Source organism: Pipra filicauda, unplaced genomic scaffold, assembly GCF_003945595.2.
Source record: "Pipra filicauda isolate LSUMZ 115617 unplaced genomic scaffold, ASM394559v2 scaffold77_size3566232_pilon, whole genome shotgun sequence".
NCBI lineage: Eukaryota > Metazoa > Chordata > Aves > Passeriformes > Pipridae > Pipra > Pipra filicauda.
In genome coordinates, this window is record NW_024104953.1 from 875,059 (window position 1) to 901,141 (window position 26,083).

The 26,083-nt window shown below is 43.1% G+C and overlaps 1 protein-coding gene across 2 annotated transcripts in view; it reads left to right on the forward strand.

Moving 5' to 3' along the window:
• Window positions 1-26,083, forward strand: part of PLCB1 (phospholipase C beta 1) — a 334,613-nt gene that overhangs the window by 179,475 nt on the left and 129,055 nt on the right. For both annotated transcript variants that reach the window (XM_039389844.1, XM_039389845.1), the window contains exons 4-5: window positions 18,614-18,754; window positions 24,991-25,070. In XM_039389844.1, coding sequence (XP_039245778.1) covers window positions 18,614-18,754; window positions 24,991-25,070 — 221 coding nt within the window. The remainder of the gene's footprint in view (window positions 1-18,613; window positions 18,755-24,990; window positions 25,071-26,083) is intronic.

Genomic DNA, 26,083 nt, shown 5'->3' on the forward strand with positions numbered 1-26,083 from the left:
GAGCATATGTAGGCTGATTAAATGGGGTATGTTTAATTTTCCTTTCAACCACAGAAACTCGAGGGTGTTCAGCTGCTGAAGTTCACAGAAGACAGGATATAGTGAGAGAGCCACAATGACCCAGGGAAATGAAGCCTGTGGTGGCTCTTGAAAGAAATCTGAAAGGAAAAGAACTGAAATGTTAATGTTTATGCCTGTGATACCATAGGTGATGGTGTTATCTAAGATGCTGCCATTTTCTCTCCTAAAATTATTTTAAAACTCATACATTTTGGCAAATGAGACTCAAATAAATACAGACATAGATATAGATATAGATATAGATGATATAGATATAGATGATATAGATATAGATATAGTAAGGTGATTGAATGAGATATCAAAGCCTAGGGCAAGAAGTGGTGATATGGAAAGAATAATGGGGAGAAAAGGTCCAGAGAGATTGAGAAAGACTTTCAGGTGAGTGAGTGGCAGCTGCTGCTCAGGGAGATAAAGCTCTGATGAACTTTGGTGATTGCAGAGCAAAGGTTCCCCTTGGCTTCCACACTGGCTCAGAAACAGGTCCTGCCCTGTCAATCTCAATTTTTTACCAAAGAGTCAGAGCTAATATCTGTGTCTTGCAGTGTGGAGACATAAAAGGGAGTGGATTTGAGACACAGGTTCAGACCCATGGCCCTTATTTTCTGAAAAACTCTCTGAGAGCATTCCTTATGCTCTGATTCCTTATCCCTCTGAGAGCATTCCTTATGCTCACTGGGATCTTGACAGTAGCCTTATATATATATATTTATTTTTATATATATATATAATTTCTTTACTGTCCCCAAAGTATGCTGGCCAAATTCTTGACTGTTAGTGCAGGAGTTAGTTCTTCTCTAAGAAGTAACATTTCTTAAACATTGCTTCCCTCCTTCCTGAAAATGGCCTGTATTAATTCCAAGAACAAACCCATCGTGAAAGCAGCTCTGGGTTTGTCTGACTCAGGTTAAAAGTCTATTAATAATTATACTTGAAAAATGTCTTAATTGGAAAAACCATCTTGGGCATGTGAGCCATCACTGCCATCCCCTTTTCCACTGCTTTCTTCCCAGACAGCACAAGGGTTAACAGAAAACCTTTCCCTTTCCCTCAGGAAATACTTCACTCTCTGTGTCTGAACACATGGAGAGGCTTCTTGCTACTTCCCAATCTGAATATTTAAAATAAGGGAAGGGAAGAGCAAGTAACATTGTCTTATAAATATCAAAGCCACTTACCTGTTTCATCTACTGCCTGGAAAATAGTCAGTTTTCTCGGTATTTTGCACCTGAGTAATATAATTCTTCAAAGATTTTAGGGGCTTATTTTCAGCTCCTTTTGAATCAGCTCTTTTACCAAAATCTATACCCTTCTCTAAATAGCTTTTCTTTCTTCATAAGCCCATGTTAAAATGTCACACCTTTGCAAAAGAAATATGTCAGGAACAGGTCCATTAAAGCAAGGAAAAAAACCCCAACCGGTTTTCTTCACATGAAAGTCTGTAAAGAGTTCTTGGAGTAATTGTAAATGTAATTAAAGTCCTTGAAAAACCAAAGTAAACCCAAAGTGAAGTTTGTGGGCACCTTTCCTGTGAATTTGTAGGATGCTGATTTTAGTGGGGCTGCTCAGGTACTTCAGTGAGGCATCTGCTTCCATGTTTTCCTGAACAGGACAGCCCAGCTGGGGGTGTGCACAGCTCCCACCTCCAGTGGGAGTTAGACCAGAAATTTAGGGGTAAACTTCATAAACCCATCATCCTTACCTCTCACCTTGTTCTGGACTCACTCTCCTCTTCTGCAAAGCTCCCACTAAAGAGGAATCAGCTCCATTGAAGCAGGAGGAGGAAGGGACAGTCTTTCTCCATGGCTGGATTCAGTATCCCTAATTACTCTGGTGGCAGTGGGAAGCCACCACCCCATCACTCTTATATTCCAAGAATATCACATTAAAGCAGCCCACACCCACCTCACTCCTCCTCTGTCCTGTGGGCACCTGCTTTGCTTTGGTGCCTCGTGAACGTGGCACTTACTCGTGCAAGCTTTCATCTTACAGCCAAGGGCACTGGGCACAGAAGCAAGAGTCAGTGCCGTGTGTTCCCCGTGGGACAGCTCCTAAAGAGTGCCAGCACAGTCCAGCCCAAATGCTCTTTTACTCTCAAAAGTCCTGGACACAGCCCTTCCCATTCCCTGGGTAGGATGGCACCGTGTTGCGTGTAAAACGCCTGGATGTCACTGGTGTCCTAAAGCCATGGCTGTTTTGCAGGTCAGCTGGGTGCCCCACAAACACATTCCCAGTAGCTGCAAGGTGAAATTTAAGAGCCAGTCCTTGCTTTGAAAGCACCCTGGACGTGTATCAGAAACAGTGGGGGCAGCAGGACCAGGGAAGTGATTCTTCCCCTGGACTCAGCGCTGGTGAGGTCACACCTGGAGTGCTGTGCCCAGCTCTGGGCCCCTCAGTTCAGGAAGGATGTCGAGGTGTTGGAGCAGGTCCAGAGAAGAGCAGCGAGGCCGGGGAAGGGACTGGAGCACAAGTCCTATGAAGAGAGGCTGAGGGAGCTGGGACTGTTCAGCCTGGAGAAGAGGAGGCTCAGGGGAGACCTCCTCACTCTCTGCAACTCCCTGACAGGAGAGTGCAGCCAGGTGGGGGTTGGTCTCTTCTCCCAGGCAACTATCAGCAAGACAAGAGGGCTCGGTCTTAAACTGTGCCAGGGGAGGTTTGGGCTAAATGTTAGAAAAAAATTTTTACAGAGAGAGTAATCAGGCACTGGAATGGGCTGCCCAGGGAGGGGGTGGATTCTCCATCCCTGGAGGTGTTTAAGGTGAGACAGGATGTGGCATCAGTGCCATGGTCTGGGAACCACGGGGGGGGTTGGATCAAGGGTTGGACTTGATGATCTCGGAGGTCTTTTCCAACCCGGCTGATTCTGCGATTCTGTGTAGGCAAGGGGGGAGCTGTGGGGGGCTCCAGCAGCTCCTCTGTCCTCATGGCTGGGGGTTTGGAGGACAAGGTGAACCCCAGGCTGTCCTTTACTGAGTGCTGAACGTATACTGATGCTTGAGCCTCCCAGAATACAAATATTTGAGCTACTTTTTGAACAGAGCTTATTTTTTCTGAATTATCATGTACATATTTTATCCCTCTCTAGCCCAGACACAGCAAAATGAACCAGAAGGTACACGGTTATGGTTTGCAGCATGGGCTGTGTTACATTCAGCATCTCTGTAGTCTTCTTGCACAGTGCTTCTCCTAATGGCATTAACTGAGTACTTGGAAGCTTTTTTAAGCAATCTTCATAGAAACCTACCTGGAAAAATCCTTCCTGTTTTGTTTTCCTTTTTTTCCCTTTTTTTCCTGCGTGTGGCAATGTTGTTTTTAAAGGCAAAAGAGAACTTGCCTGACAGTTGATCTAATAAAATATGCTCTGGTCAGGTGTTTGCTCCACTGCTGCTGACACTTGATCTGAGGGGAAGCAGCTTGTTGAGCTGCTCTGAGCTTGAAAAAAATAGCAACTTGTTTTTCAATGGACATTTGTTTTCCTTTGGAACAGTAAGTGAACTTCATTGTCTGGGAAGGGTCTTGGAGGAGGCCTCAAGAGAAGCAGCAGCAAACTCATGTTGTTGTGTCTAAGAAAGTCTTTTCCTGTTTTTCTTTAAGATGTGAGAGTTCAACTTTCTCCTTATCACAAAGTTAGCTGAGATCCATTCAGTCCATTAGTTTCTCTTCCTAGTTCTTGCAGGCAGCCGAGCTCCTTCTGGAGCAGCTTGCTCATCCCAAAGGCAAGGAAGTTTGTTGTGCTCCTTGATTTCCTTATCCATCTAATTAATCCCTTTCACTGCAGCACGAACTTGCTGTTCCATTTATAGGTTTCAGAAAGAAGGTGCAGAGTCTCCATGTGTGGCACCACAAGGGTCTGGTCTGAGCCAGACCTGACTCCAGTGGGATGCCCAGGGAATTGAGGTCATTCAAGTGGTATCATATAACACAAAATGACTGGTCTGGGAGAACCACCCCTTTGGTGACTGCTGTGGAATGACATACCATGGATTGTGTGAGTGTTCCCCTCACAGAACATGGCCAACAGCTGAGAACTGCACCACGATTGTCCGTGATTTCTAGAAGGAATCATGCAGATTGATTTATTATCCAAACATCATAAAAGCTGAGTAATGTCCACAGAAGAAAACTTAAATGAAAACAGAATTTGAGGCGAGGCACTGGCAGGAAGATGGATGAGGACATTATTAGATATTATGCACTTTACATCTGTCAAGAAGAGTGGAGCTTTTCCTTGGAAGGTACCAAACAAGTCAAGAGCTTAGATGGCCTTTTCCAGAGAGAGTTGATCCTGCAGTTCCCATGAGGAGGGACGCTGGTATCCCAAAGAACTGCTTTTCAGATGGCTCAGTCAGACTCTCTGTACTGCACTTGTTTTTGGAGAGTGATGACCCAGGCATGACATAAAAAAAAAAATAAGGATCAAGCGTCCAAAGTTTGAAGGCTGAGCAAGGATAAAATGAAGAACATGGAAATTCCATTTTATTTAGGGCTGGGCTGGATCACAGTAGACTGTAACCTCTTCAGTGGTGGTAAATGGTAGAAAAAATCAAGAAATTAAATCTGTGACATGAAGGTGCGTTTGCTAAAGGTTCCAGCAAAGTAGTGGGCTATAACAGACTGGTTTGAGACCTGTAGTAAGTTTATTTGTGTCAATTGTCCTCACTTTCTCTGATTTAAATTTTCTCCATTATAATTTTAAATTTCTCATGCTTTTGTATTAACACTGAAATCTCAGCAGTAGTAGTTTGGGGTTTTTTTTTAGTTGTAGTTTTTAAGATTTTTTTTTTATCCATTTGAAACATGAATATAATTCTGGTTTTGGAGAAGCTCCTGCAGTATCTCATCAGAACTGCAGTGACAGCTCTCAGCAGGTCACACTTCTGGGGAGGTGACATCCCCTGTAGCCTGAAAGGCTCTGTCTGTATCATGAGCTTCCTACCATTCAGGAGATTTACACCTGGCCAGTAGCCTGGTTTAAAAAACAGATTAGAAACTTGATAAGGCAGCAATAAATTTCTCCTGGGAATCCTGCCCAGGAGGTTGCTCAAACACACTTCCATTCACCGTTTGTTTCGTTGGCACACGTTGGTTTTTTCCAAGGGAAGAAGGTGTAAAGCTGCACTTTTTTCCCTGCCCAAATAGTTTCCCAGTGTTACATTTATCCCTCTTTCAAAACATGTTGTTGTTCCCTTCCTCCAGCAGCTCAGTTCTGAGATGGGATTAAAAACAAAATCAAAACAGACATTTAAAAAATTTTGCTGGGAATTTACTCTCTGTTGTTACTTGTGCTTGCACAGTGAGTTGCCACTTGCAGCTGCAGAAAGGGGTAAATGCCACTACCACATATAAAGATTAAAACCAGATCATGTTTCCAATACAAATTATGTTATATAAATATAAAAACGTATATATGTTATTATAGAGATGTAAATAATTCTCAAAGGATTCTGGATTGCCAAATTTAGATCCATTTTTCAGAAAAGCCCACTGAGCAAATAAAACAAACCCTGACCTATTTAAGTACCTAAATGTTATGGAAAAGGGGAAAAGAGAGGTCTGTAGATGACTTTGACCCTGCCTTGCTCATGCTCTGTAGTCTCAGGTAGGTGCCAGCATGTGCCACGTGGCCTTCTATTACTGCTATTTTTAGGGAATCATTAATTTGAGCATTCAGGCTGACTCCAGGCACTATTGATCTCTCTATTTATAATACCAATCCATTATGGACAAGATTTTTATCTGTAGGGGGTTTAGTTTGGTTTGTGGGGTAAATTTATCCCGTGTGTGTGTGTGTGTGTGTGTTGGGAGTCATTCTCATTCCAGGTAACCTTGCTGGCAAAGCTGCTCCGAAGGTGCCATTTCACAGACTTAAAGGGTTTTTCAAAGCACAGTTTTCTATAAAAAGTTTCCCTTGAAAAGTTAAATATAACAGGAAATTGCAGAAAGCTTCCACGGGCATTTTGTAGTTATATTAAAAAAATATAACTAAACCCCAAGCCTTTTCTTACTTGCTGGAAAACAACAGGGTAATATTGAATATTGCATAAATATTGCATACACATTGCAAAGCATAGAAAGGCAGCAAACCACCTGAGGATCTATTTATGTACAATAATCAGGCAGGACCAGAGGGAATAAAGAAATAAATATATATATATATCTGTGCAAGAAAGGAAGAGTCTCCATTCTGTTCCTATTAATGCAATGAGGTTATGTGTAAGTATGAAGCATAGTTTTATTCCTCTATCTAAAAATCATTCCAAGAAAAAAAGGCTTCTGATGTGTGTTAACACTTTGAGTGAGGCAAGAGTTGTCGGTGGGAATATAGGGAAAATGAAATTCGGTAGAATTTTAGAGAAGCAAAAGAGAGAAAAACCTCAATTTACTGAGCGAGGGAATGACACTGAAATTCAGGAATTTTGATCTCTGTTATCACAAGAGTTGTCCGGGTTTTGTTCGTTTCCTTATTTCCTGTTAAAGGATAGGGGGAAAAAAGGGGGGAGGGGAGAAAGAACTCAAGAACTGCAAGGCATTAATATAACGTGTGAGAGCTGAATTATGATTTATTGTTGGAGGTCAGGTCAAGTTGTCTGTTCTTGATCCTCCAGCCTGTTGCACAGAGCAGGAATCGTGTGTGCCTCTGGATAACCAGTTTTAGCAAGTTGCAGCATCAGGGATTTAATGTGCATCTCGTTCCCTGACGGTCTGATCCAAACCCCTTAAATCCTTCCAGCTTTGGACTAAACCCCGGATTCAGGGTTTAGAACCCTGCGCTCCCAGCCCCTCTCCCTGCCTGCTGCTCCTCGCCGGCCATCGATCGCCGCTCACCTCGGCTTTGCGCTGGGAAAACAACAGCTCCATGTCTTGGCTGGGAGACCAAAGGGCGGCTCAGGCACACAGAGGTCGCAGAGGCCACATTTCTCACTGTTCGGTGTATTTAAATGTGCTAAATCACCTGCAGGCTGGTATTCATGCCCTGAGCGAGTGTGGCCTGATATTACACCTCGCTGATGTTGCACCTCACCGGTTTGTCGTGTCAGAAAGACTATTTGCCTTTCACTGATGTTTTCTGGTGTGAGACACCAGATGAGTAATTGTTGGGTCAGAACCACCTTGTGTGTTTTGTTTGTGGGTAGGGAAGGGCCGGTCCGGCCCTGCGGGCGCTGCGGTGCCGCCGTGTCCCTCACGGCAGCCCCTGGAGCCCACACGGGGCAGCCCCGGAGCAGCTGCCGCTCAAAGGCAGCAGGAAAACTCCCCCCCCCCAGCTCCTGGAGCCCCTCAGCAGCCTCAGCCCGGCAGGGACAGCGGGAACACCGCCCCCCGCCCTGCCCTGGAGCCCCGGAGCGGCCGCTGGGTCACGGGGGCCCGGGGGGTGTCCGCGGGCACCGGAGCGGCTCAAACCGAAGGCATGTGCTCCCCACGCGGTGCCGGCCCTGCCTCGGGACACGGAGAGCTGCTCTGCCACCAGGTGCCAGGGGAGCTGGATGACCTGTCTGCCCTCCTTCTCCTCTCTTCCTTTCCCTCTGCTTCTCTTTCTCTGCTCTTTTCTTGATGTTTTCGGCAGTTTAAAGCCGGAGGGATTGGATTTTGTCTGGGTGTTGTGATCAGTATGTGCTGGGTGGGTTCAGTGGTGGAATGCTTTGTCTGGATTGTGTGGTGCCCTTTGGAACTCCTGCCAAGTTCCCCTTATTTTCTCCCCTAAATCATCAGTAAAAGTGCCTCTTGGGAAAAAGAGTGTGGCTTGTTCCCTTGATGCTGTGTCGAGGAACTAAAGAACCCTATATATCTACATTTTAAAACTCCTGGCTGAGCCCGTGCGCTTGCGGCTCCTGGGCTGGGGTGTTACATGTGGGCAACTGCTTTACATGATTTGGTTTGACTGACAAGACTGAATAGAAATACATTACAAATTACTGCATAAGCACCGGGCTACTGTTCTAAAACTTCAACAACATAAATATTTTAAAGCTATTTTAATTCTGACTTGAAGTTACATCTTTAACTCCGTCTTTATGCAAACTGTGCATTTAAAACCCAGTGTCAAATGATGCTGTTTTGGGGGAGTGGCATTTAGGATATTCTCCTCTTTGCAGAATATTCCTTTCCAATTTGCTTACGTTGTAACTATTTGTTTTTCCAGGGACGTGTTGGAAACGGTTCAAATGGATAAAGTGTACCCCTCAGTGCCCTAATCTTATGTGCACAAAATATTTTTAATTCCCTTTTCAAAAAAAAACATTGGACTTCATAACCTTTCAGAAATATTTTGGTCAAACCCTGAGAGTTCATAGTTTTGCTCAGTCAAATACTCCACTGGGGATCCTTGGGAAATGCAGGAAAAGAGGCAGCACAAAGTGTGGCCTGGAGTTTGTGCAGGACTTACCAGCCTCCTGTACACTTTTCTGGCCTGCAGCCTGCATGCCAAACCTATTTACTCGACTTCTCCCAACTAAAATTTGATTTTTAGAATTAACTGACTGCTTGGGTAGTTTATACACATCAAAATGTGTTTTATTTTCCACTGCCTTGAAGGCTGTTTTATCCTTCAAGCTGGAAAGCCTCTTATCTAAATGAAACAGCCTTAAATTGTTGGATGTAGTTCATTAAATTCTTGGGTAACTAGGAGTCTCTCTGGCACTTAGCAAGTGATATTAGGAAGAGAAGTGCTGATCCACCTCCTAAATGTAAGAATTGAATTCTGTGCAAGCTGCCATGGTTTGTACAAGGCACATTTAAAAACAATTAGTAATTGTTAAACTTCCTCTGCCAATTTTCACCCTTTCTCAATTCCTGTAAATCCAGGATAGCCTCTTTGAACTGAGGAGAGTTGTTAAGTTTGTGAGTTAGTGCAGAGTTCCCGTTATCTCTTGATTTCAGTGTGTCATCTGATATTGGTACTTAGACAAGGGTCACCTGAGGTTTTGAGGTGGCAAATCTCCTTTAGCTCCTTGCCATTTTCCCACATGTTTATCCCACATGTTTATGCCGTGGAAAAGAGCCACGGGTGGATATCAAGGATACAGTTGTGGTTTTATCTGCAGAGGTGTTCACTGAGTAATGTTTGCTTTTCAAAGAGCAACAGCTACTGTCCCTGGTGGTTTTCCTATGAATCATGAGAAAAACTGATGGAAATGGAGAAGCTGGAAGGACCAAATTGGGTGTAGTTGTCTTAATGCTCTGTATCTGCAGAAGTGTAGGCAGAGAGATGTATTTATGAATGAATTTTGGTTCTGTAACACATGTGAATAATTCAGATGCCCAGAGTTGCTCACTGCACCAAATGTCTACATCTGGATTTTCCTTCATGTGCACCTCATGCCCTATGAAGTTTTCCTTTTGGGACCGTTTCCATCACTTTCTCCTTGCACTGATCTTTCCTCCTCCTTACCTTGGCATTCTCACGCTGTTTGGCTGCTCACAGCCCTGTAGTACTCAGAGTTTTCATCAGCACTGTTCTCTGAGTTGACATGCTGTGTTCTTCAAGTCTGATCTCAGATTGATCCAGCCACCCTTTTTATATTCCCCTCATCAGTTAGTTCTCAGAACCACAGAGTACAAAACAAATGGCTTACAATAATTTCTCCATGGCATCCCTTGAAGAATTCCTCTCTGCAGCTGCTCGCCAAAGACATTAGTGCTTGGATATTCCTTTCCTAGCAGTGACTGAACAGGTTTCCTGTACTTTCACAGGTGGTAAAATGAATCTGTCATAAAACCACCCAAATCCAGTTTCTGCATTTATTCATTGTTTTCTCTCTCTTCAGTCAGAAAAACATATTTTTAGTTCTTACTCATACTCCTTGTAGATTTTACTTCTTTTGGTTTCAGTAGTCAGGTTGTCTACTAAAACAGGAATCTATTTTTTCTGTTAGATACTTATTTTAAAAGTTAAAATGTACTCAGGGAAAATCATCCTCTCTGGAGTAAATTGAAGCCAACCAACTTTTAAAAAGCAATCTTAAATAATTTGTTTTCATTATGTTACTTCCTCTTTCTTACCTTTACCATCCAAAGCAGTGGCATCTGCTGTATGCTTTTGCCGGGGTTTTTTAGGTGGTTTTATGGTTGTAGTCACATTTTCGGAGTCAAGGCACCATCCAGCTATGGAGAGCTCCCCTGGCTTTGTGGTTCCCTCACTCCAATTCCCGCTGAGCTGGACTGTCAGCCACGAGCCAGGACAGCTCCGTTGAGATCTGCAGGGAATAAGTTCATCTCTGCTGGCCAATTTGGCACCAATTTTCGGACGTCAAGTGTCCACACCTATTTCTGCCTCTGCATTACTGCAGCTGATGTGTAATAAGAGGCAGTGAAGGTGGCAGTGCAGGAGAACTGCTCCTTGTCCATCAGTAGTTCATTAGATGTGCCGTTAGGAGCCTGTAGTAAGCTCGTGGTCTGATTTGCACCAGCTGAGTATCTGCTACAGTCCAAGAAGGAAACAGTTATGACTCTTGTTGCATCGTCATTGAAATGGTTTATTTTCTTTTCCTGTGCTGCAAATGGGTTTCCTAGAATTAAATACTTAAAGGTAATGGGAGCAGTGAGTGTTTACAATAATTAAAATCAGGTAAATTGAAACCTTTAGCATCAAGCATCCCACATGACTTTGTAATTGAAAAAAAATTACAGCAAAACATGTCTCTCAGACAGGTAAGGCAGAACAAAATATTGCTTAGCGTGGCAGTCTTTTTTTTCTTTGTGGGTTTTTTTTTTCCTCTCCTGATGAGCCTGAAACGTTGCAGTAATAAACAGCTCGTTAGTCAGATGTTTTCAGTTACAGCTCTCGCGTTTCATCTGTTGTGTTCGTAGGGGTGGGTAGTTGGTGCGTTCAGCATTACAGACCGTCTGGATGTACATATTCCCACCAGCTAAAAAAAAAAAAAAAAAGAGCCATTGAAATGCAAGTGATTGTGCTCCAGCCCTCCCGGAGCTCTCCAAAGCAGCGAGGTGGGCACTCACGCAGTGCCTCTCATTCAGCTCATCTCAAGCATCTCAGATTTTTACAAATGACACATAAATGAGTAGCTGATTGTACCTCAACCTCTGAAGCAACCCTATTAAAATAACTCTACACAGCAACCCAGAATTGGAAGAACAATGCATACGAGATTTATAGATAAGTGAAAATTAAGCTGCTGCTCCAGCTCTTCCTGCCCTGGGGTCTCTTGCAACTCGCTGTAGAAATCATTTAATTCATGGATTTTTTATAGGTTTTTCAATGGTCTCATACAGCCCAAAGAAAATGAGTTAATAAAAGTGACATGGAAATGAGAGAGGTTTCTTTTCACTGCTATCTCTTCATCTCTGCCTTTAAAATCATGCTGAAGAAAATCTCGCAGCGTTTTGAGGAAGGAAAAGCAGCGAGGGGAAGTGTGTGTGTGCGCTTAAAGGTCATTTTGAAAATAATGAGCCATCTGCAGCTGATAAAAATGGGTAAAAAAATGTTCTTGGGTTAGGAAACATCTAGAAGAAGATTGTGCATGGTTGTAGCTTCTTGGTATTTCGCCTTTTTGTAGTTGTCACATAAATTAGGATTTACACTGTGAGAGGTAAAGTTCTTTCGTGTTAATCACAGCCTCGTCCAAAAGGACTGAGAAATACCACATTTGGTCTGATTTTACTTAGATGGTTTATACTGTCACTTGTTGTTTTTTTAGAACACACAGTCTTGCAAACAGTTTAAAACTTAAATACCATGAACCTGAAAGAAAAATATCATGAGAAATACGAACATTAAGAAGGAGAACTAAACAAATATTCCAGCTGAATATTTGCTTAATGTTTGTCATGAGAGACCCAGGGAAGCTGGATTTGGATCACTTGAACTATGGGAAAGGTCAGAAAAAGAGGAATGATAAGTTTTAAGCAGGCACATATTCCCTCTTCATCAAAAGTTGTGCATCATGGAGAAAGCAGTAGCTTTACTATTCTTCATAACCTGTTCCTGGTAAACTTGATGTATCGATGTTCTTACTTCAAGCATGGAATTAGATCAAGCTATTTTTGGAAAATCAACTCTTATTCTGGAGTAGGTGTTTCACAGAGAAGGTTAATCGGGATGGACTGTTTGATTGATGGTTTACGGTGTCCTTTCATCTGTAGGAAGAATAGCCCTTGGATTTCAGTGGCATCTGAGGCAGTGTTGCTGCTCATCCCAGGCAAGGTCTGTCCTAGGAGTCAGTGGATGCCTTGGATCTCCTTCTCCAGGCACTGCCTCTTTGTCTAAAGCATTTCTGACTCCCCTTTACCTCATGCCGTGTTATCCTTCAGAAATATTCCACCCTGTTAGCTGAGCAGATGGTCAAGTTGAGACCAGTTTAGATTATTGAGAGCATTTTTTTAAAGAAACACCCTTGTGTTTTGTACACACTGCCTGAGTTTGCACAGAAATGATGTCTGGATGACTTGGGTGTTTAAACAAGATACCGGCTCTATTTCTGTGCATAGGTAGCTATGGTGATATCATGATAAATTTGGAATCCATTCTGAAACCCTAGAAGGGAGAAGGAATTTCAAAGGAGAAGTATTTGCAAATATTTTGGTTATATGTTGATCTGAAACGCTTTCTGTGAAAGGTGTGAAGACATTATTTGTGTTAAAACCATAATGCAGTGTTTATTTTTACTGGGCTAAATGTGTTTCTGGTTTAATGACAATGAATTTGGTAAGGATAACTTGATACAAATGAATCCATTTAAATATCAGACTTCCTGTGTATTCTGTGTAATTAGAGAAGAGAGAGTTTGGAGAACACTGTTTTGAATATCTTTGATGTAGTAATTGGAGTTTATTCATTTCACATGACTGTCATTAAGACAGACAGACAAAATCCTGTCATCGGGTTTTTGTAGGTGTGATTCCCATGTATGGACATTCTCCTTAATCAGTGAAAGGGATTCCTGAAAAACAGACTTGAGAGCTTTGACTTTGGTCTCAACAAAGGAAGGAGAGAGAGAAGGAAGATGTGTTTCCTTGAAGGATGAGTCTGTCAATCCTCTTGATGGGAAGTTCTTAACCCTCTGCTGTTGCTAGGTGTGACAGAAAGGGTGTTTGAACCGGGTGTTCAAACCCAGAAAGGGTGTTTGAGATCTGTGGGGGGATTGTTAGCAGTGAATTTAAGCCAGTAGGCAAGAACGTTTTGTGTGGGGGTCACAGTGATGCTCTGCAGCCCTTCACAGCTCCTTAAGAAGCAATGCAGAGCGATGGTCCCTTTGGGGTGGGACACTGGCTGTGGGATTGTCTCACCTGCAGCCCAGACATGTCCTGTAACCAGCAGCACTTGTGCACTGTCCCCTTGTGAGGCAGAGAACAGGCTGCAGGTGGGAAAATCCCCCCTGGCTGACCCAGGTGGGCAAACACTTCCCTAGGGAGGTGCTGCAGTCCCTGCTTGGCCGAGGATGCAGAGGGAGCGACCGGGCAAGATGAAGCTCTGTAGATACAAAGATAGGAAGCAACACCCAGGGACCAGGCAACACCACGGACCCAAGAAGAGTAGCAGCCCAGAGCTGTGTGCTTTGGCTACCACAGGTGGTGCAAAACCATGTAGAGAGCAATTCCTGCCCTTGTTTGCTCTCCTGTGCTGGGCAGCGCTGCAGAGTTTGGTGGGATCACTCCAGTGGTCGCTGGGGGTAAGTGGTCTGGTTCTAAGAGTCACTTAGGATTTCTTCATACTGCCCCTAAACCAGCAACTTACCTGCTGCTTAAAGGGTTAGGAGCTGGTATTTTGATATCTGGGTCAAATACATGATATGTCCATGCTGTCCATACATGCATGGATATACATTTTCGTTGATAGACAGTCTGTGATAAGGCATTCTTGGAGAAAAGATGTTTTTCTATTTGAAGAAAATCTGTGGGAGTTTTGCCTCTTACAGAGTTACAATGTAAGGTCCTATTTTAGCAAGGTTCTTCATTTAATTTAAGCTCAAGCTTGAGTGTTTCCTGGAAGACTCTTTGCATATGTAGCTATCTAATTATGCTTCTTTCCCCCCTATATTCCCTCTCCTGAGATACATAAAGATATAGAAAAGTATAAATGCAGTTTTGAGTGTTTGGAAATCTTGTTCTGAAGAGAAAGAAACTAAGATGAAAGGCTGTAGCCATTTTTGTTTCAAATCTCTCCTGAAGTTATCAGGGCATAAATATAACCTTTTGGGATTATGGTGTAGAGTCTAGGGAATTTTGAAGTACCCTTATAGCTATGAATGTAAGTTAGAAATCAACAGCAAAATGTATTATTAGTATTAGTTTTCAGGAAAGAAAAAGTTTAAAGAGCTGGTGATTCTATTAAGAGATGTTATGGCATTTGCTGTACTGTGCAGAGCACACACTAATTGGGATTTTGGGGTTAAGAACTGCACTTTAATACACCAACCACAGTGGAAAGCAGTCCTCACAGAGGTTGGCAGCAGTGTGGCTGAGTTGCCTCTTTAAATTTACATTATTCTTATGATTTCCAGCAAAGTCTAACAGGAGAAAGTTTTGGAAGTCTGATTGAAATCTATTTTTATCCTTCTGTCCACAGAATCTTGGTTTCTAACAAAATATCATTACTCTACATTTGTTCATGAAAGTTGCAGGAATACCTTAAGGTTTTTTTTTTAATTCATTTATTTTATGTTTCTGGCTGTTGCTTTTTTCTATTTTCTGGTTTTGTTTCAGGTTGATTTAAATTGTGGGGGTTTTTGATAATTTTCTCAAGACAGCAGAACCAAATAGGGAAGGTTTTTTACCAAATGAGCACAGAGTCCTCTGACCAGCTCTGGCCTTAATTTGACATGACTGACTTGATTTTTAATAGATTCTAAAGATCTTTGGCTGCCAATACCATCCTTGTGAGCAGGCAGACACAGAGGAGGTGACACGTTCCATCTCCCTCTGGGAATGTCAACCCTTTAGGCACAGAACTGTCCCATCCAAAACACTGGTTTTCCTGACCTGGTTCCAGGGTCAGTCCTTGAGCTGAAGCTGAAGCTCCTTCTGGACTTCAGTGGAAGGGAAAAAACAAGCTGCCCCTTAGGCCTTTTGACTGAAAGAGTCAAAAAGATTCTCCTTCGTCAGAAAGCATCAACATTTTTTTATGTTTTCTGACATCAGTTAATGTCAGCAATTACTACCCTGCAAAGTGAACTTTGATTTCTGTGGGTATGGCCAGTATCCTGCTGTTCATTGGGCATCCCATGGGCATGTTCCCGAACGTGATAGACCTTCAGCAGCTCAGGTGTTCCAAAAATACTATAATCAATAATAAATAGGTATAACTCTTCTGAGTATCTACCAAAGAGCTCAATATGTTCATAATAAGGCCCCAGTCCAGCAAAGAGATTATGCCAAAAACCAACCTGTGCCCTCATGAGCCAGGATATCAAAACACACCTCCAAACAGGGGCAGATTTTCAGTCTCATTCCTCAAAACGGAATTTTCCAAATCAAAATAATCCCATTTACATAAAAGAATCTAAATTTGGTCTTGCTTCTTGGTTGGGTTTTTTTTTTGCTGTTTTTTGCCATGTGCTTTCCTATCATCTCCACAGGAAAACTTGCTGACATTTTAAAAAGGCCTTTGATTCATAGAGCTTTGATAGTCTTCAAGATGTGGAAAAAGGATATTTTGCTCATCTCCTTAGGAGTGTCTGCAGCTAATTGTGGTAATGAGGGAGCAGAGCTGTTCATGTGGAGAGGTAACAGTGCACTTGGGTAGCTTAAGTTTGAGAACTTCAGACCTAAGGACTAAATAATATGACTGGACCATCAGCTGGGGGATAAGTTGTTCTTAGCAAGTGCATCTGTCAGTGCAGCAATGGCAGGGGTCAAGAGGGGTGTGAATCATGTTGGTATCAACATTATTCTTTTTTGTTGAACTTAAAACTAAAAAATTTAAAAAATATACATTAAAAATATCTACAAAATGTCTATTTTAAGTCTGTGGAGCACACAGCAGGTTACACTGAGAGAGCCCAGGACACACAGTGTGTGCCCTTTATCAGTAGGTGCTGGATGAGGACAGGGGAATGCATTGCTGGAAAGGACTCTGTGCTTCAAACTTGGCTAGACAAGTCTCAGACAGACCAGAGAAATTCAGCATTTTAGTCAGTCAAACCCAGCAGCCCAAAGAGGATGGGCTGTCTAATTTCTTGCCTTTAAAACCTGGAGGAAAAGTCTTTGATTTGGAAAACCGAATTCATAGTCCCATTTCTTGATTTACCACTTTGTGCTTCTAAAAACCTTCCTGAGCCAGTCGCAGATAACTCCTCTTTTGATGAATTTGCTTTGAAAAAGCATCCCATTTCAAATATGTTTCTTTCTTTCACTCTGCTGCGTGGCTAATGCCTCCCTCTCAGTCTAACTAGAGGGTGATTCATCACTGAGACATCCTATGGTTGACTGTAAATACGAAAGAAAAAGGTTATCAGCTTTCTTCTTTTGTTGGTGTGATTGCCGTTCATCATCAGGAGTGAAACCGGGAGCGAGAGGTTCAGCCGGGGAGAGGAAGAGAGGAAGCCAGAAAGACAGTGCTGTTCACTTTGAGCTCAGAAAGGATGATGCTGTTCCCAGACAGGCCCTTGAGCGGAAGCATTTATCTGTCTGATTTTTGGGAGAGTGAGAAGTAGATGAATTCTCATCTCCCACAGACATAAAACAAAGCTTTGGAACATCCAGCCTGTAAATAAAAGGGAAAGTAACCCGTCTGGTAATACACCAATTTAGCAACTTCAGGACGTTCCTGGTGCTCTTCTCCCAGATCTAAATGATACCCCTTTTTTTTTGTCTCCTCATCTCTGGAACACAGCTACTATTTTTATATCCCTCTCGTGTTTTTCTCTTACGCAAAAGCCTGTGATCAACCTGTTTACCCATGAAACCACCCTTGTCTCGGAGCACAATCATATTCCTTCCTCCCAGAGCCCTTAAATGGGATTCTTCTCTCTTGTTTTCCTGCAGCACTTGCCATGGTACCCAGTATTTGAGAGACTCAGCACTGTGTGATGGACAGCCTTGTGCTCTCTTTCCAGTTTCTACGTCATCCTTCAAAATCTTTCCTAAACCTGGCGAGGTGTTTGGTGAACATACCCTTAAACTCTGCAAGCAGATATGATACCAGCCAGGAGATGGCCTTTAGACTGAAGTCTTGTTGATACAGAATTTCCTCTGAGATCCATGAAAAAAATGGCTCTTTTTATTGTCTTGTTGCTCTCTTATATTAACTTTAATTTGTGTCAGTTGGTGGAAATTTAGATGCTTAGTCAAGAAGTTATTAAATATTAAGAAGTACCATAAGCACTAAACATGCAGCCAGTGGGGAGAAACTTAAACTGCAGGATATTTTTGTGTCAGTTTTGAAATAGTTTGAGCTCTACACAGAATCTCTTCCCATGGGGGTTCTGTTTGCTGGCCATTTGTTAGTGTTTGCACCAGACTGAAAATCTTATCTTTTAGGAAACCCGAGCTTTCAGATTACACTGTATCTTTTCAAAGGTTTGAATCCAGTCACACAGGGCATCTTTTCATCTCTCTTTGCCTTTATAAACTTCATCATGAGGCCAAGGAGCAAGTAGTTGTCTTAGCTTGAAAAACACTGGGTGTAATTCTTGGAAAAGCTGCAGCCTAATAGAAACGGAAACGAGTTGAGTCACAAAGTAACCTGAAATCTTTACTCAAACCCTCGTGTTGCCAGTGAAGCTGTGAGGCTCAGCCTGTTAACAGAAGTCACTGAATTTATCTTTCCTTCACAGAAATGTTATGTAGTCATTTCTGTCTCAAGCACTGGGACAGGGTGCCCAAGGGAAAGGGTTGAGTCACCCTCCTTGGGGGGGGATTTAACAGATGTGTTGATGTGGCACTTGGGGACATGGTTTAGTGATGGGGGGGACAGGTGGGCTCAGTGATCTTAAAGGTCTTTTCCAACCTAAATGGTTCTACGTTGGATATAAAATGAAAAAAACCCAAAAGACTAAACACTAAATCTGAATGGAATATATCTAATAATTTAAATAATACGTGCTGTTTTGAACATGAAAAAGAAAGAGTGGGTCACTAAAATTCCATCTTTCATTTTGTAGTGTTTAAGACAGTTAATTCCAGAAGTCTTCTTAATTCCTTAGGAAAAACCAAGTTCTCATTTTTAGTTTTATCTAAAATCCACGGAAATCACAGAGAATCTCTCTGCTGAGGCCAGTGGCCTCTGGACAGGTTGTGTTATTCTGACAAGCAACACAGCTTGTGTGTGCTTAACTTCTGAGGCAGAAATCCTGGAAATAGGAATGTGCAGCCATCAGCTGGACAGCTCTTAGTCTGTGCAGTACCAAAACAGAGCTCAAAGGCTTTGAAGGATTTACAGCAGTGATTTTCTTTTTATTCTGGGTTAATAACTTTGAATATTTTAATGAGTAATTAAGCAGATCAGAAACAAGTGCCATCGTGTTAAAAACGTTCAACACAACACAAAATTTTCGAAATTGAAGTGTTTGCAAAAATAATCACCTCTTTTGGCGTAAGTATTTGCGAAAGATTTGTAATTATTTCCTCATATATTTACCTGCAGGATCCAAAGCTGCGCGAGCTGCTGGATGCTGGGAATGCGGGAGGCCGGCTGGAAAATCGGATGATCACTGTGGTCTATGGGCCAGACCTGGTCAATATATCCTACTTGAACCTGGTGGCATTCCAGGAGGATATAGCAAAGGTAATACACACTCCTCTGTCGTGTAAAATTAATGTTTTGAGATCTGGATAAATGACAGGAACGTGGCAATTGCTATGAAACGAACCTCAGTTCTGTTCTAGACTTGTGCTGCTCAGTTCCCAAGAAGAAATGCACAATTTTTTTTTTTCCCCAGGAGTTTATTCAGCAAGGTCAGGCCCCAGAATGTGTGCTCATCTTCATAACGTTGCCCCTAGAACCCAGCTAATCCTTGAGAAAATAACAGCACACAAATTTCCACTGATGTTACACCATGACTCTCCAAACACACATCAGTACATTTCAGTAATTATCACCCTGTTCTAAGTGTGTGCAGACTGTGTATCATCTGTAGGAACAGAGTAGGTAAATGGTTGACTTTTGGAGGTTGTGCCAGGGTGGTGGGAATCTGCAGCTCTCCCTTGTGCACTCAGGAGTGTCAGCAATCAGGCACCTTGTTTGTCTTTGAGCACCAACAGGAACGTTCATGTGTGGAAGGTCAGTTTTAAGCACCACATTTTGCCCACTGATAGCCCTTGATAAGGATTGTGTAGTCAACATCACTGCCTTGGCAAAGCATTTTTTCCATGCAGGTATCCAGTTCCTTCATTTCTGTCCAACACACAACATAAAACACAGCTCTGTGTGCCAAGCAACTTACAATTCATATTAGTGCATGGTTTGAGGTTGGGTTTTTTTTTCTCCTTCTTCCACTTTCTATACATTTCTGTACAATTTGCTGAAGTGGGAGCTCTTTGCTTTATCTATTTCAAACTGACATTCAGAATCTGCTCCTATTTCCACTTCCATTCATGTGGGTACACTCTGATGCCAGCCCCCAGATAACCATGCACAGAACACACTTCCATATGTGCATTTTTGCACCCTTGAGTTCACTAGATTGTGCAAAAAAGAAAGATTCTCTGTAGCCTGCTGCGATTTAACAACAGTGGGGAGTTATTTTGTCATCTCACAGGCAACAAGGATTGTTAAACCAGGTGCCAAACGGTCATAGTGTGAAAGCCTTCAACTAGGGGAGGATATTTGTGCTTGCCAAGTTTGTATCTCTGCCAAACTTCTTTAGCCAGTTGATCAGCTTGTAAAAAAAAAACCATTTTCAGTCTTCCTGTGATATGAAAGAATAGAAACCAAGTGAGTTTGTGGTGGTCCATGGGCAGCTGAGTGGGAAGTGCTGTCCTCAGGCTTGGAAATGCACAGCTACACTCTGCAGGGGTGGGTGAGGAATCCTGACACTGCAAATGATGGAAACAGCTCTGCAGGGAAAGAAAAAGGAGCTAAGTTTATCATAGGAAACAAAAAGGTATGCTGAAGCTTTTTCAGCAGGAATTGTTAGCCCTTATCAGGGAGCAGGGAAAATAACCCAAATCAGAAGTTGTATGTCCTCCTCCTGCACCTTCCTGACCAGCCCCCAGTCAGTGAACCATAATCTATTTGCCAGAACAGCCCAGAAATTGGTGTTCTAGGACTGTTTTCTGTTTGAGAATGGAACCTTAAAATACAGTAGATAAAATCATGTTTAGTCAAAACTTGGCTACTCTAAGTCTTGAGTAACTCCTAAGAGTCTAAGTCTTGCTTTTCATTTGTAAAGGCAGGAGAGCAAATAAGTGAATATTTGATCAGTTGGGCACTGTGGCCTGGGGGTGCAGTTTTCAAAGCATTGCAGATTAGTCGTGCTTGCTTTGAGGTCATGTTCAATATCCTGATTGTCTGAATGGAAACAGTTTTGAGCACTGTTGAATGCAGCTAAAAATTCCTCTTTTTTAACCTGTCTTCCAACATCAGATGAGCCAGACCACAGGCTCTGGTCCTTATTGTCTCCCAGAGAAGCTGCAATAAATAAGCACATCAGGCACAAATCATCCCTCCAGGGGGCTCTGGGAAGGAATGTCAGTACAAGATGTTTTCAATGCCACGCGTCAAATTTTGACCCTTCCTCCTTCTGATGTTCCAGGGAAAGCAAGTGCCGGTGGAAATCTCCCTCACCTTTCCTTTTCAGTGCATGAATACTTTGTTTTGTTAACCCTGCATCTGTAGTATCTTATTTTTCAGGTTGTGTGGCTGATGTTGACCAGGCAAAGTAAACTATAGTGATCTTAGTGAGGCAGTTGAAATTATTCGGTTATGGGGGTTTTTTCCCTCTGCAGAGGGCTTCCCTTTCTGCTACAAACTGCCACATCCACTGGCCAAATTATGGGAAAATTAGGAAAATACGAGTCTTGGGTTATTCAGCTTTCCTCAGGTGCACTAGATAGGTAGAAATGAGAATGTACTGGCATAGGGTTTATTTGTGAGCATCCACACAGTTCTGCAGAAGCCAGGATAAAGACAGAACTTTATTCTCAAACCCTGTTCTGAGCAGGTGCTCTTTTTCTCTGTCTCCATTCCCAACCTATCAACCTCTGTCTGCTCTACAGTATTCCATTCTCTTCCCAAATCTAGTGGCTTTTTTCGAGTCTTGGGTTATTCAACTTTCCTCAGGTGCACTAGATAGGTAGAAATGAGAATGTACTGGCATAGGGTTTATTTGTGAGCATCCCCACAGTTCTGCAGAAGCCAGGATAAAGACAGAACTTTATTCTCAAACCCTGTTCTGAGCAGGTGCTCTTTTTCTCTGTCTCCATTCCCAACCTATCAACCTCTGTCTGCTCTACAGTATTCCATTCTCTTCCCAAATCTAGTGGCTTTTTTCTCGTTTTTCTCAATCTCTTTCCTCTCCCTCTCTTCTGTGCCTCTCCTGCCAACCCTGTTCTTGCTGCATGGCCAGTCCTGGCCGTACAGGCCCCTCTCCGGAGCCCAGGGAAATCTGTTTCTCCTCGGTTTGATAAGCTTTGGATAAAATCCATCCCTAAGAGCTGATGAATTCCTCCATGAGTAAAATGGTGCCATCAAAGATGATTCACCAGTCACACTATACTGCGCTTTCCAGCACACATCTTTATTTTTCTGGCTTCCCCAGAGCTCGATCAGTATAATAAAATGCTGAAGCAAACCGTATAAATTCACATCCATTTGATATGGGGTTTTTTAAAACAAAATTCCTAAGTGAAAGTGTAGAATTTCATCAGCTTGCTTTGTTAACCTCCCACCAAAACGAAATGTGAGAGGAACATTGCCTTCACACATAGTCAGTTCTGATTTGAGGGAAGTGTTCTCAGGACTCGGTGCTGTCTTGTCTTATGAAAAAGGTCTCCTCTCTTCTGTTGTGCTCCGTGTCTTGGTTGGTATCCTGATGCATGCAATGGAAGAGAGGAATCACTTCCCTGAGCAACACAGTGAACTGCTGCTTATATTCTACCTGCCAAAGCACAGAGCAGAGAAAGAACTCCTTAGTAAAGCTCACGGGGATGATATAAAATGAATTAACATAACAGGATGTAACCAAGAGGGGATCAAGTTCAGGGAGCTCTTAATATGTTGGATGTGACTTGCTTGGAGTTGGATATCAGAAGGTTGGGTCCTTCCACTGCCACACGGGATCAGAGCCTGGGTTTGTTGGCACTAGTGCAGTCCTGTTACAAAAAAACCCCGGATTTGTATTTTCCTTTTGTGTTGCATCTGTCCAGGCATCTCCTGCAGTGATCCAGGGGCTGTCACAACGTCTCTGCTCTAGGCTGTTTTCTTCCCACACACAGCAGTCCCTACCCAGTGCTCTCCCCGAGCGCTGCCTTCTGGAATCGCTGCTGCAGAGAGAGCATCATTCCTGCAGTTCGAGGACGGGCTTTGCTCTCTGCCGTGCAGCAAAGCCAAGGAAACGGGGCCATTTGGTAGCTAGAGCAGCAAGACACATCTTGGCTCAGAGCTTGATCCAAGCCCATCAAAGGCAGTCCCAAGCATCTCCTTTATTTCTTCGGCTCTGTGCTCGAGGCTCTGGTTTCCTCTCCTGCCGAGGGTTCGCTGGGAAGGTGATGTGGCCCTTGGCAGATTGGTCTCATCCTGGCTCTTTGGCTGTGGCTCTGGGGTGGCTGGAATGAAGACCCTGAAATGGGAGAGACAATGAGCAAGTGTTGCTTGTGACCTGTTGACTTGGCTCAGCCTGCAGGTAGCCCTTGGAATGTTTGGGAAGAGCGATGCGAGCGCTTTGAAGAGCCAGGAAAGGGACATGGCAGGACTGTTTATATAAATATATGTATTTATATATAAATAATGCACGTGACAGGCACATAATAAATGAGTTCCTTTTACATTCCTGTCAACAAGCATTCGGACAATGACAAGGAAGAGCTGGGGGGTGGGATACTCCTGAAGTGCCCCACTCCTGTTTTCTACCAAGTATTTTGGTTTCAAGCCCAGCAGAACCAGTGAGATAAAAGCAAAATCTATCAAGATCTGTTAAAAGGCAACATATTTTCAGTTTCCAAATAGTATTTTGTGTTGCCATTAATCTCTGCAGCCCTTAGTGTCAGAGGGAGAAGTTTGAGCTGCTATTATTAGTGCCTAAACAAAGCAGTGTTTACAAGATGGGCCTATTTTGAGCCTGGAAAAACGAATTGCCAAGAAGAAAAACAGATGCTGCACTTAATATGCTTTCTGTTCCAAGAGTCACAGCGAAGCAGTTGGGTTGCTCAGGGCCCAGACTCCTCCTCCTCTGCTTTCTCACACCCCTGATTTCTTCAAATCAAACCTAAGAAGGAAAAGCAATGAAAGAAGGAAAATAGAAGTGGTCATGAGAAGGTGGAGGGGAGGGTTATCTCAGCCACGCTGGTTTGCCTCCAGAACAAGTCTGCTTTTTAGGTAAAACAAGCTCATAAGCTCCAAAGTGATGTAGGACTACTTCTTGCACTGGAAGTCAGTGATACTTATCATTGTCCATTTTTGTCAGAATGAAATCCCCCCCCTTTTTTTTTTCATTTTTCCTCAAGAAAAAGAAAAACCAAGGAAAGGGAATACCTCCCAAAGAGTATGAGAGGCTGTGTGGCAATGGGAATTTTGGATTTGGGCTTTTATGAGAGGAAATGCGTTTTTAGTTTCAAAGGAAACTCAGAAAACTTGGTTAAGTAAAACAGTGTTTGCAAAGGCATTTGCTTGTTTTCATCCCTTTATTTTAAAAGGTGAAACGAAGCCAATCCCAAACCACAGTCGTGATTAAAGAGGTTTGCAATTAAAGGTTGTAAATAAGCACTGAGTTAGAAAGGAAAAAATGTGCTGAAGTTGTCAATGAAAAGCTGCAGGAGAGACCTGCAGGGGAGGACAAGCAGTGAGAGTCTAAACCTCACATTACAGTCGTGGATCAGCCACGCTGGGAACACGGGAAAGGTCAGGGACCTGAGGGAAGCACTGCAGCAACGTGCACAGATGTGAGAAAAATAAGTCAGGAGAATAAAGGGAGGAAGAGTGAGGGAGAGCCATGGGAAGAGCAGAGCCTGCAGGCAGAGATGGGAAGTTTCTCCTGAGCAGCTGGAGGACAGATGATCAAAGGGCTGGAACACCTCTCCTGTGGAGACAGGCTGAGAGAGCTGGGGCTGTTCAGCCTGGAGAAGAGAAAGCTCCAGGTGAGACCTTCCAGTACCTAAAGGGGCTACAAGAGAGCTGGAGAGGGACTTTGGACAAAGGTGTGTAGGGATAGGACAATGGGGAATGGCTTTTAACTGCCAGAGGGGAGGGTTAGATCAGATATTGGGAAGAGGCTCTTCCCTGTGAGGGTGTGAGGCTCTGGCACAGGTTTCCCAGAGAAGCTGTGGCTGCCCCATCCCAGGAAGTGCTCAAGGCCAGGCTGAACGGGGCTCTGAGAAACCTGGGATAGTGGAAGGTGTCCTTGCCCACGGCAGGGGAGTTGGAACCAGATGCTCTTGGGGGTCCTTTCCAACTCAAACCATTCTGTGATTCCATGGGGTAAAAATAGGGAAAAATAATGTAGCAAGGGATAGGAGCACTGTGTAAGGATTGTAAGCACAGTAGGGGAGAAAGAGCTGTTCTCTTTGGAGTTGCATCTTCCTTGCACATCAGAGCAATTGAAAAGTATTCCTACACATTTCTGCTGGTTGGGGTTGTTTTAAGCTTGTTTTCTCGTGTTGGCTGGTAAGATGTTGGATCAAGTCAGTACTTTAATTTGTAACAATCTTCATTTTTTTTTTTTTTGCAGCACGAGAAAATCGGGTCTCTCCGATGAGGAGGGTTTTAATGAGGCACTTTTTACCGGCAGTGTAGTTTCCGAAAATATTTTGCCTCGTGCAAGTAAACATCTCAACCAAGCCTCACTTAACCGTGTTTTCCCTTTGTAGGAATGGTCAGATGAAGTGTTCAGTTTGGCAACAAATCTGCTGGCACAGAACATGTCAAGGGACGCGTTTCTGGAAAAAGCGTAAGTGGCCGTCGGGTTCGGTGCGGTGGGCGTTGCTCTTTTCCCTGCGTCTCGTTTTCCTCCTCCTTTGTTTGTCACATTGTCAGCTATTGTTTCTGCTTTGATGGCTCGACTCTTCTGTAAACACAGCCGTCCTTTCTTGTGGTTTTAAAAAGCCTACTGTCTCAGAGTCATTTAAACAGAAATCTTCTTAGGGTTCTTCTTGCAAACTACTAAATCCTTGCAGGAAAAAGAGAATTAAATGCTGTCCTCCCCCTGTATAGCCAAGTTGTAGCTTCAGCTGTAGTATGAAGCTCTCTATTTAAAATGAAAGAATATTCTGGTTTATTTTCCTTTTTCCTGCCATTGATTAAAAAAGTGAGAAATACCAGAAGTCCATGTTGCTCAGCCTGATTTCAGGCTGTGCATGCCTGATTTCATTAGATGCATCTATACTTAATCAAAAAGATCCCAGCTGCTTAACTTTAATCCCATATATTCATTCATAGGTGCCTATTCTGGCAAGGAGGGATGTGTGTGTGTGTGTTTTCCTCTCATAAGGTTTGTTGTGGTGCAGCTGAATTCAGCAGAAATTCCTGAGGAAACTTTGCAGGCTGGCTGTGGCTGGAACTACAGCTCTGTGTCTCCAAACACTGTGCCAGCCAATGGTACATCAGGCAAACCAGCTATAAATGGGTGGAAACACTGAACGTTTCCTTTTGGCTCTGCACGTTGACAGTGGAAAACCTGTTCATCTGAGCAGGTGACTTCCTTCAGCTCCGTAGGTTGTAGATTGTAGGTGAGTTTGGAGAGTGATTTGGTAGAATTTCCTTGCCTCTTACCACCCAAATTCCCAGGTGGCCTTTGGGCTCTTCTGACAGGTCTGTAGTGGCTGTACCTAATGGGCCTTTTCCTATCCAATCCAAAGGAGGAACCTGTTATCCCACAGTACAGTGGAGCCTGTCAGATTTGGAGCTATTTTCTGGCAGTTGTTCAGGCAATATTAATTAAAGATGAAGTCACTGGACACATTG